General features: G+C 37.6%; 1 protein-coding gene across 8 annotated transcripts in view; it reads left to right on the top strand.

Annotated features, from left to right (window-relative positions):
- Positions 1-12400, top strand: part of SH2D4B (SH2 domain containing 4B) — an 89224-nt gene that overhangs the window by 47879 nt on the left and 28945 nt on the right. For all 8 annotated transcript variants that reach the window (XM_085583327.1, XM_085583322.1, XM_085583326.1 and 5 more), the window contains 2 exons: positions 3576-3720; positions 11433-11640. In XM_085583327.1, the coding sequence (XP_085439453.1) occupies positions 3576-3720; positions 11433-11640 (353 nt within the window). The remainder of the gene's footprint in view (positions 1-3575; positions 3721-11432; positions 11641-12400) is intronic.

The raw sequence follows: 12400 nt of genomic DNA, 5'->3' as shown, positions 1-12400 counted from the left end.
AAGGGTAGCTTACATGTTGTGAATTCAAGCTGTGAAGAGTCTCTAAGGTCCAGAGAGAAACTTTAGGTAGATAGTTACTGGAACTATGGCAAATTACTCGAGCAAAGCCTGTTCCAGCATGTGCAGTAAATGTCAGATTTCTCCCAACCAGAAACAGTCCTTTGCTTTCCAGATTATTGAACACAGGGTCCTTGTGATAGAGTAAATTGGTACCTCTTTGTATGAGATGTATGAATAACATGTCCTGGACACACCCATGTCAGAAATCTCATAGCTTCTGATAATGCATTTCATACATTTGTCTCTGTGCAAATACATGCACAGTGAAGCAATGCAAAGCCTGTGTTCCTTTTGAGACACTGGTAGTAGAGAAAAAAAATAATGCCTCTGCAAACACTTTCTTTTCTGATGCAAGTGAGAGATTTTTCCCAGAAAAAGGCTGGGAAGGAGTTGGACATATTTCTGCCTTTACTCGGAGCTCTGTTGGTACCTGTCAGGTGAGTGGAGAGAGATCTGATCTCTGAACTCAGCTGGCTGTGTCGACCCTGCTGAGAGCAGCCTGTGCTGCAGCTGGGGACCCTGGGGTTTTCAGATTTCCTTCCTCAGAGCAGGGAGTCCCTAAGGGCTCTCAGCTGTGGTTTAGGTGGCCTGAATGTCTCCCCTGGCCCAGGTGGTTGCTGAGTGGGCTCAGGAGGTTCTCTGCAGCTGTAGTGCAGCCAGCTGGCTGCAGCTTTCAGGGCTGCCAAAGACACTTCCTGCCAGCCTGAAGCACTGAGAGAATCCCAGGCAGTATTTGCTTCAGAGAGGGCTGTTGTAACACATAATCCTTGTGGGTTTTGCCCTGAGCAGGAGGACGGTGGTCATTCAGCTGCCCTGCAACCTGTAAGACTCCCCAGAAAGACCCCAAGAGCTGTGGCAGCTAGAAGCCCAGTTTTCCTCTGTGAAAAATCCCACTGCTTTATTTTGCCTTTTCTTCAGTATATTTTAAAAATCTTTCTGCAGCAAAAACTAAATGATGACCTCCTTTCATCTGCCTTGGACTGAAACATTAAAACTTAACCGTGGCTAATATTAAATATTATTTAGAGCTACTCATAGTAAAGCTGTCAAACATCGTAAGATACACATAAACAAGTCTGTGGTAAATTCTCAACTGCCAGAGAATAGATAAGATCATTTAGCATGTTCAAATTCTCCATTGGAGTAAAGGCTGGAGAGGATTACTGCTGCCTGTTGAATTGCCAGAGTGATTTGTTTCGGCAGCTTGGTGTTCCTCAACAATTTGCAACTCTCTACTGGATTGTCACTTCCTAATTATTTTGGCAGAGCTGAAAGGGTCAGGCACAGAGTACAATCTCTCTCAGCTGTCAGGCAGAAGATGGTGTTTGTAGGTATTACAGCTCTTCACTCCCAGCTCTGATGTGCAAGGTTGGAATCCTGGGGAGAAGCAGACAAACTGCTTGCTGTATTCTTCCAGTGGAGTAAATGTGAAAAGTTCAATTGTTGTTCATTTTAAATACAAAGACACACTGTTTAGTTGTACTTGACAAAAGGTTGACTGTTCCTGTGTCATACCAGCAAGGATTGTTTCTTGTCACACACAACTTGAGGGAGTAGGGCAATATACCTGCACATCTATGCATTAATTTAATAAATATAAGTTAAATCTCCTCTTTCTCCAAAAAGGAAAATTTTGTGAAAAGTTTTTGGTGAATTCAGAATCAAGTGCCTGTGTTAAGCTTTTGTTATCTCTTTGACTTACATCTCCTTTTCCATTGAAAAGGTAGGATTTTCTTAGTTGGCATTGTTGCCTTTCATTAAGAACACAAGCTCTACTTGAATTCTAGTTTTTGGTGTGTGTGGGGGTGCTTTTTGTTTGTTTTTCTTAGACCCTTTCATCTTTTTACTAGAAATGTTTCAACAAAAGATACATTAAAAAACAAGCCCAAACTTACAACAAAATTTTTGTGTGATTCAGGGAAACTGCAGTGAGATTGACTTTTTTTCCCCCTTCTCTATTATAAGTTTACCTTGTGGTTTAAGATGTTGAATAGAAAATATTCTGATAACCCAGGATTGTTTCTGTGTCTATCCATCTTCCTGAAGGATAGACTGAATGTATTGAATTTTTTAGGTAGTGAAGCTAAGTGAATAAATATTCTCCTCATAAGAATAAAGAACAGTTGATCTCATATTTTTTTCAAGAAGAGAATAGAACTATTTACTTGCAGCTGAAATGTGCAATCCCTAATTCTACAGAGATATTAAAAAAGATAATTATTTTTTCAGAGGAAGCTGCTTAGCTTTGAAATGAGTGTTGTCTAGAAGTATTGACTTTCAAAAATAATGAACTGTCCAGTCAGCTCATGTTTTTAGGAGCCAGGAAATAACAATGGAAAGATGATGCTAGAAATAATCCAAGATAGTAGCATTAAAATTGACTGAAGAACAATACTAGACTTTTATTTCTTAGAAATAGTAAGAGCAGTCTAATGTATTGTTCATAGAACAATACTAAGGGCTGGACCCTTGGCTTTCGCCCTAGAAATTTCATAGAATTAACATTTTGCAATAATCTACTTGGGTTTCCTGTACTTATAATTTAGGTTGGGTAGCTAGATAGTAATTCAGGTTGATTTTACTCGGGGATTTATAAAGAAATGTTTACCTGTAAGTTTGTTACCCATAAGGGTATAGTGCTGGTTCCATTCTAAAATTAAATAAAAACTGTTTTTATTTGTAATTCAAGTTATTTCAATAACATGAATAACACTTAATGAAGTTCAGTTTTGAGTTTTTTTCAATTAAACTATATTATTTAAATCTGTTTCTTCACTACCTAAGAGATTTGGGAAAACTCATTTGAAAACAGATACAGATTCCTAATTCTGCATTAATTTGGCTCCTATGTTATTGATAATATGAGGGAGGCCAACTGCAGAAGCAATCTTTCCCAGATTTCCATCTCTTTTAAGGCTTTTTTGGAAGGGAACTTTTTTGGCATGTTACTCTTAGCTACATTTTACAAAGTGACTGTAGTGTGCTGAAGGATCTGCTTTTTCCTCCAGAATGTAGTGATCTTAATTTTTGGAAGATATTATTCCCTGTGTTGGTTATGATGACACAGTGGACAGTTGCTAAACCAAGAACAGAAATAAAGCAGTTCCTGAATTCTAAGGTTCTGAGGATGATGTGTGTAGTGCTTGAAGGCAGCAATATCTTCAGTGGGGGTACACATGGACCTAAACCGAGCTTTGCTTACAGGCTGGAGAATAGCACAGGCTTTGGTGCTATGTGATAAAATGTTTTCTGTATAGTTTTCAGATCTTAGATGCTTACATGTTCCTCATTCCTTTGATACTGTGGTCTCAAAATGTACCCTCCTTGGGAATTCCTAAGAGGTGGAAAACTCAGGTGATGCCTGTTGTGAGTCGTAAGAAGCCCCAGGTTAGAAGAGATAGTGATTTGTCCAAGGTAATGCAGCTTCTCTGTGATAGGAAGCAACTGAAGCAGTGTCTCAACTTTTGGCACATTTTCCCTCTTTAGTCACTTCTGGCTTACTCCATTTTCTCCAGAAAAGAGAAGAAGAGGAAAGACAGAAAGGTGAGGAGCTAATCAGGCAGCAGGAAGAAATCCGGGCAAAGGAGCTGTACCTGAGCCTCAAGCAAGCTCAGCAGCACAGTCAGCACAGCGACGATGACCAGGAGTGGGAAGAACAGTGTGAGTAAAGCTGCCTTCACAGCATTCCTGTATTTCTGAAAGCAGATAGAAGGACACTTGCAGAATAGAGAAGGTGTGGCTCCTCTACCTAGAGCAATACAAAATGCCATTATTATTTTGGTGGAAATTGCAAAAAAAAAAAATTACAAACAGAAGTTTTGGATTTCTTTCTGAATCTGTGTCAGTGCCTTATAGAAAAGTTTTTGTGTACAATGACTGAGATAATTAAATTCTGTCTAATGTACTTAATTAAAAGTTTTGGCTTATTAATAATAACTAAGGGCACAGTTATTTTGACAGCTTGTCTTCAGCTATCTTTGAAGAGATAAAAATCTGTCTTCATCAGTATTTTAATTGCTTCCATATGGTAGTGGGGTGAAGCTATAAAATCAATGCTGAAATGTACTTAATTACAAAAGATTACAGTAAATCATACTTAGATTGTTGCTCTAATAAAATCACCTGATGATGATCTCATTCTATGGAAGTACAGTTGCTTTTTAGATAGCCTGAAATTCTTTATCAATATAATAATTGTGATTTATTTCAGGTTTTTTTGGGTGATTTTTAAAGGTATATAAGGAACAGAACAACTATATTATTATATAGATCTATACATTAATACTGTAGGTAAGTGAAGGTCCACATTATGAATAAATTTCAAAATATACAATTTGTTTATTTTATGGCTTTAGTCATCACTTCATTAATTCCTGAGGACTAATTATTGAAGAGCTATTACCTGGAAATGATCTGATAGTGAATCATTCTGTACAAGATGAATTAAGTCTTTATGATACACTGATGCCATTTTCCAAGCTCATAATAGGGTATGTTAATTTTGATCAATAAAACCTCTGCATATTACACTGTCAATAAAGATAAGGCAATTATTTTCTGGAGAATGATCTAAATCCAGGTGTACATGTTTATATGGAAAGAAAAACTAACTTTCTGTATTTTGGGTATATGAGAGTAAAATGAGGTGAGGAAAAAGTATCCATTTAGTTCTGCAGAAAATCAGCATCAGCTGGCAACCCAACATAGAAAATGGTATTATTGTACTTTAGGATTATTTTGATACTATATAAGGAAAAAAAATACATTTCAATCATAATGCTAAAATAAAAAAATAATCCAGGTTACCTTTACATTGAAATAAAACAAAATACTACAAACACTACTAAAAACAGGTATCATTTTCTTAATATTGCATTAATGAGGTAACTGATGTTTTAAATGGTTGCCTCTGTTTTCTTGAGGAATACTGTTTGTGCAGGGATAGACATCAAAAATGCAGAATAATAGAATAATTATGCGAGAAGGGAGGGAGAAAAATGAATAAGCTATGAGTTCTGTAATGGCATTTTAGGTCTGTTAAAACACTTGTGAATGCATCACTTGCTGGTGTCGATAGTCTGCCATCAATACTTTTTCTTGTGAAAGCTCTGGGGTGTTCTGAATGTTCTGGAGGAATTCTATCACCTCTGTCTGTGCCTCAGTACCTGCAGGCCTGTCCCCTCAGCCAGAGGGTGACTGAGAGGAGCTCGGGTGGCTCGGAGCTGCTGAGCCTGGTCACCAGCAGCTGGGCTGCCAAAGCAGAGCAAAAGCTCAGCACCTTCTCTGCTGCTGCTGGGTTTGCAGCCTGCTGTAAATTCTGTGCTGCCAGAGTTATGCTGTTAGCAGTAATTGATTTAGCATTAAACTAACTGCAGACTAATGACTAGAGTGCACCATATCCTTGTTTATCCTCTTATGCTTATCTCAGTGTCTCAATTTGTCCCGGTTGGTTTGAGGGCTCAGAACCGTGCTCCATTAGCAAATGGGTGTAACAACTGAAGATAGGAAGATGCAGTGTTTAGTGCCTTATCTGAGATCAGCTGTTGGCTGGTTTGGACTGTGCTATCAAACTTTGCACTGAGTTTCCTCAGGTATATTAACATCTTCAATTACCTTAACTTTACTGCAGGAGCCAAAATGTGCAGCAGATAGTAAGAAATATTTGGAAGTGGGAAATTTTGAAATTGCTATGAAATGAATTAATACTTCAGGTTCACCAGATTTTTCATTTTTTATTTCAGTTCCAGATTTTTTTCTTTTTATGGCAATCCTTCCATTTTTTCTGCAAGTATTCCTGTGGGGCAATGAGAGGAAATTTAATAAAGTTAGGCAAAGCTGTCTACGAGTCAGCTTTTCTAAATAGTAAGTAAACACATGAATACATAAAGAGAATTACAAGCAGATGTAATATTTATATTTTTTGCCACTACAAATTTGCAGTAGAGACCATATTGTCTATTAGGAACAAGGCCAGGCTCCTTTGGGTCTAACCTTCTTGAAGTGAACCCTGCCCTGTTTCACAGAGCCAGGGCTCAGTGCTGCAGGGGAGCAGTAGTGCTAGAACAGGTATTGGGGAGAGGAATGTAGCAATGATGTTGATGACACTACTACTTAGCTTAGTAGATGGAATTCAAAATGTGATGGGGATTCATCTCTGCTCATCACATTATCCCTCAGCTCTTTACTGCCAAGGCAATAAGCAAAGAGGTGCTAATATTAGTTTCTGTTGTTCAGTTCAGTTTGCTTCTGCTGTTTGCCACGGAACAATAATAGCCCATAGAACTACTGTGTTAACTGAAATACTTGATTTTTAGGGCTTTTAATGTACTAAATAACAAATGTAGAATAACTTGGGAAATTGGTGCTAAAAGGGAAAAGTGATGTTGTAAAAGCAATTACATGCTGATTTAATATAAAAGATATGTATTGGGGTATTTTAGAGGGCAGTTGTAAGTTAGTAAATCGAGCAGGGATATTTGTTGGCAAGTGAAAAGATGAATAGTGGAAGACTTATTCAGAGAGTTCACTGTTCAAAATGCTGATTTTTGAAACTGAAAAACAAAACTAAACTTGGATAGCAGAGGGTATATATTCTCATTAGTTTTGGACATTTCTGTGTGCTGCCCCATTTTTAGGTTTCTAGTTTATTTATGATGTCTCTTTGAGAAAGCAAAAAAAGAATCTGTGAAATATGATAGAAAAAGCTGTAGCAAAAATATTCATCTGATTGAATATTTTAAAAGGCATTCTGTTAATACACTTACAAAGCTCTGAAAATTGCATCAGGCAGGGAAATGCTCAGATAGCATCTGACCAGCTTTATTCATCTCCAGAAAAAAATTTTTCCAGTAAAAACGAAGACAAAGAGGAGTGAGTTGATCTATCATTTTGCCTTTCCCCAAGCACGTACTTTTGGTCTCTCTTGGAAGAAGGATACCAGGCTGACTCATAGCTTCTTTTATATTTTTGTATTTTTATATTCTTCTACCAATTTGTCTATGAATTTACTTTTGCCTAACTTAATTGCGTATTTATGTTCCCCAACAATTCAAGTGTGCTTACTGGCGGGAGAATTGATAAAATGCTGAATTTTAAAGTGATGGTCCCCAGTTTAGCTATGCATTAACTAAGCAAGTGCTCAACCTTACATATATGTGCCCTCTGAACTCCAACAGGTCTCACAGTGCATTGTTGAATAGAAATTAGATTATTCATGTGCTTCCAGATAAGACTTCTGAACTGAAGCTCTATTGCAGAGTATTTGTGGGAAGTTATATTTTCCATTTAGAAAAGGGAAAAAACACTAAGTGATTTGTATGTGCACTTCAGAAAATCTGAAGGTTGAATTTTATGTATTAGTTAGTAATTTTGAATAGCTCATAAACAAGCTTCCAAGAATTTTTAACGAGGGGAAATCTTAAAGAAAAAAAAATTAAAATTATGATGGATATTCATAGCATATGTTTGGGTTTTTTTAGCTTTCACATATCTGACTGTAAATAAAAAATAAATTGATTTAGAAAATAGAGTATAGAAAATTGAGAGGTCTTACTCTTTCACAAATTATTTTATCAAGTACAGCTGCAGCACAGCAGGAATGAATCCTCATCTATATCAAAAGCTTTGATAGGACTGCTAATAGGGATTTCTCAATCCTACGAAAATATAGAAGTAAAAAGCACCTTAGGTTAGCATAGAGAAGGAATAGATTCTCCTAAACTGTTCATGAAAACAAGGTGAACCCAAGCCAACCCTTTGAGGACCCAAAGAGCCCCTGCATACCCAGATTTGTGCTTTGCTCTTTGTTGTTAAAAGGAGGTTCATGCTGCACGTCACTAAGAAATGTTTGGACTATTCATTTCTAGTAATGACAACCAGATAATGATGGCAGTATGAACCAGTCTTGGATGCATTTGCCAATTTTTCCAGGAGGGCTTGGTCACCTGGCTTTGGCTCGCTGTGCTGAGGATGCAACCACAATGGTACACACCTCTCTGAGCAGCCCAGGCATTTCTACACAAGCTCCAGTTCCAGGAGGACAGAAATGTCTTCATTTTATGAACACTGGAGGATGTACCTGTTGTTGGTACCACCAACACAAGAAGAGAAAACCAGTCTTGGAGCTGGTCTTAGAGGACCTGGCTCAACTGTAGATCTCCCATGGGCTTGGCAAATTCCTAATTTCCCCACCTTGTCAGTCCTTATATTAATCCATGATATAAAAGAAAGATCTAAAAGTATGTAAATTATTATTTGTAGTAATTCTTTATGCTAGACATGTGGATCTGTTACGGTGATTCAGAGCTTTTAGGGTTTTTTCTAGATATCTAATCTCCCCACTGAGAATACTGACTGACTACACTACTAGTGTTTTTCATAGGGGTCATGCCAGAAGTAAATTACTGTAAAAGGACAGCCAGCTAAGAAAATGTGTCTGTCTCTACTTAAGTCAGTACTAGAAGTCCTGACTACTTTTGCCTTTTTGTTATCAGAAAGGTTTTGAGATGTCTTAAAATATTTTGGCTTCTTCTATCTTAAAATATTTGTGCTAGACTTGATGCAGACATAAAGTTTTCCCTGCAAGTGAGATGGTTCAAAGCCATAAAGAAAAATATGAATAGTAATGAAATTCGATTGTAAGAAAAACCTACAAAAATTCATCCAGATTTATCTTCATATTCTAAGTGACTTTCTCAAGATAGATAAATTTGTGGGAAGTGTCAGTATGGGAAGATGGTTCATGTGGTGTATATCATTTTGTCTGGGGTGTAGTGAAAAACTGTTCTGTAGATTCCTGACTTTGATGGCTCTATCTCCAATACTATTTCTAGTCACCAAACATGGCTACTGATACCAGTAACTTTGATTATTTGCTCCAAAAGCCCCTTGACCAATCAGAGATTAAAAGAAACTTAGTATAACTTAGGAGCACAGGTCCACAGTTGAAGCTGTACTAGACAACTTCTAAAGGTAGAGGAAAGAGGATGATTTTGGGAGTAACTACAAGGATGGGGGATAGGGAGAAAATCAGGAGTCCAGTAACGAGAAAAATTTATTAAGAGATCCTATGCATCCTTATGGTTAGTTAATTCAGATATCTCCACTGGGAAATTTTAATAAAAATTCTTCACAACGTGAAAGAGATGATTCTGTCTATAAAATCTCAATATCTGTATGCAGCCTTTCCCATCCTTATGTGTACACAGACACATACACCCATGTATGGGTATGTATATACAAATTTAAACACACATACATACATGTATACGTCTGCATAGAGAGGGCTACAGGTCATACTTTCAAAAGGTTTTCTGAATATTGATATTTAACAGTTGCAAACTATGCTACCTCAACTCATACATTTGTGATAAGAAGCACTAAAGTTTGACATAAGTTTGTGGTAAGAAGTACTAAAGTTTGGGAAAATGTAGTCTGGGTCATTGACTTCTGGTGGTACAGATTTGTTGGCTAGAAAAAATACAATAGGAATGACTGTTGAAAAGAGTGCCTATTATTGAGGAAAGAGGGGCATGAAGGGACTTGCCTATCTCATTGCCAGGCAGCCTGTACATCAGTAGAAGAGTCCCAGAAAGCTCCAGGCAGTCTGCCCTCAATCTGAATATTGTGATGGTGGCAAACAGGGGTTTCTAGATGTCTTGCAAAGTTGCATCACATTAATTGTCCTTTCAGTCTCTCCTTGTGCTGCAAATACAAAGTTCATCTTTAAAGTGACCATTACTGAGTGGCTTTATAGGGGATAAATCACAGAAATACTGGAGCCATTGAAGTGCTATATCTAAATGACATTATCTACCCTTAAAAATAATGATCTCTAAAATAAATATTGAAGTCTGTTACTTGTATTTCTTGTGCTGTGCATTTGTTCATTACTGTGTTTAGCCAAAACTGCAGGGTATGTAGTTAAGTGAAACTGAAATCCTGCCAGTTGTATACATGTGAAGCATCTATGACTCGTTTATTATGCTATTTTGATGAGCTTTTAGTCCTGCATATCTTTCTGCTTATGATAATATTATATAATTCCACGCTTAAAGGTCTTTTCCCTTTACCTCATTTGCCCACAAAGTTTTATTTCATTTCATTTGGCTTTGAGTGCTTTTATTTCTTGATTCCATTAAACCATCTTAGAATTTGGGAGTTAAATCCAGTTATACTTCTCCTTGCTTTAAATTGGGAGTGTAAACCAGAGGGATGCAAGCAGACTAATGAAATGCAGCTGTCTGGTATTTTATCATGCATTCCTAGTCACAGGTACAGTCACGGGGGAGTAGGAAATGGAGTGTTCACTTTATGAACTGCGTATGATCTAAGCCAGGATAGTCATGGTAGGATTGGTAATTGCTACTGGAGGCCATAGCTGGCTTCTTTAATATTTGCTTCACTGTGTGTTAAAGGTTTGTTTTGCACTGGAATAATTTGCCTGCCTGCAGTTATTTGTGACTCAGAAACATCATCCAAATGGGGCTTGAGGCACCAGAAAAGAGCTGATAGATGACAAATATTTACAGTCGAATTCTTGGTGCATTTAAGTTGTACCATGTCAAAGACAGAATTTTTGGAATATTAACTTTAAAATGAAGATGCTTTAGTGAAAGATGCCTGAGCCACAGTGGCTAGAGCAGCAGTCTCATTTCAGGTTACAGAAATGGGTAACTACCTGGTCAGTCAGTGCCATGGTTACCTGTGTATTAAATCTTCCAGTACAAGTTCTGGTTCTCCATATACAATTTCAGAGACTGAAGTGTGAGGCAGCCCCATCCATAGCATCAACTGTTAATTTATCCATTGTTACTGAAACCATTTTTAGACTGCAAATTTCAAGTTGGAAATGTCTGTGACTATAAGTACCATGACAAAGATAGCATATGCCTTTCAGAAAGCAAACAGCACTGACAAAGTGCAACCTGCATGTCAGTTTTTGTAATGGTAAATTTTAAGATTGACCCTTCAATTCTAGTTATGTTTATAGTGGCCAAGAACACTGTTAGACACAGACTTAATTTAAAGCAGTAATTAACATCCTTTCTTGAAACATAGAACTTGGTGCACTTCCAGGGGAAAAGATGTCCCCAAGCAGAATTTCTCTTATTACAGCCAAAAGAAGTGTCTGATTTAATCACAATATGTAGAGGCTGAGTTATTGCCAGTAGTGGTCAGATATTGATAACTTGAGTCTTCTTCTAGAAGGGGTCTGTGTGTGAAGCATCAGGGAAGACACAATGTAATGTGTCACAATTTATACATTCTTAAAATCAGCTCATGTAGGAATAAGGGCACTAAGCTGCTCTGTAAGCAGAGGGCGAAATGGCTGTTTGAATTTCTAAATCTCTCCTCCTGTTCATTCGGCCCAGTGCGCCGCTCCAAGGCTGCCGACGAGGAGAGGAGCCACAAAGCGCGCAGGGCGCGGGACGAATACCGCCGGCAGTCCCTGCGCGCCATCCAGAAGGGAAGAGTGGCTGGCCTGAGTCACCTGTTCCAGGGGACAAACCTGAGCAATGATCAGGACATCAAACCAATCAACAACAGTGCGAGTCCATTGCTGTCTCCTGCAGCGTCCAGGTTGGTTTGTGCTGGAGTGGTTTTGAAAGTTTTCTCTTGGATTGCTCCTTCTCCAATCCTTACCATTTCAACAAGCTATTCTGCAGGTTTTGGGAGTCCTCAGTCTTGCTATTTCCTGATGATCAGAAAAAAGAATGCTTAAAGGAAAAGAAAAACGCATTTAATGCCAAATAAATGTCATTTATCTTCAGGCTGATTTCTTAGAATTCACACAGAGATGACTCCTTGAGAAGACAGTACGAGATCAGTATGTGAGGCTGAAGTCAAATGGACAAATTCTTAGGCAAGTCTTAAGCCTGAAGCCTAAAACTGCCTGCTGCTTAACAGCATTTTTTTTTTTTAACAGAGAGCAGTCCTAAGTTTCAGAGGCTTTTAGTTTTATCTGGCTTTTTTTCCAGCAAAACCAACTATGCAAAGGAAACATAAAAGTTTAAAGTAAACATTCCGTCTATTGTGCTTAGTGGTTCCTGTTTGGAGACACAGTGTATTATAGCTGATACTGATTTAGAGCTTTTTGCCAGTAAAAAGGAATATACTCAAGAAAAAAGAATTGCTTGTCAGTATTTACATTGGAATAAAAAATGAGGTGGAAAAGGGAAGCTGACTGAAATGTCCATTGTGGTATATTTGTTTTTCAATTTAAGTTATGTAGGAAAATATTTAAGGTGGCATTACAAATATAAAAATCACACTACTGTGATTTCCAAAAAAGCAGAAAGTAAATTTAAGAAATTTTAAAAAGTTAAAGTTGTTCAGTGAG

Source organism: Lonchura striata, chromosome 6 (assembly GCF_050655825.1).
Source record: "Lonchura striata isolate lonStrDom1 chromosome 6, ASM5065582v1, whole genome shotgun sequence".
Classification (NCBI taxonomy): domain Eukaryota; kingdom Metazoa; phylum Chordata; class Aves; order Passeriformes; family Estrildidae; genus Lonchura; species Lonchura striata.
Note: the sequence above shows the minus strand (reverse complement) of the source record. Positions and strands in the feature narration are given on the sequence as shown.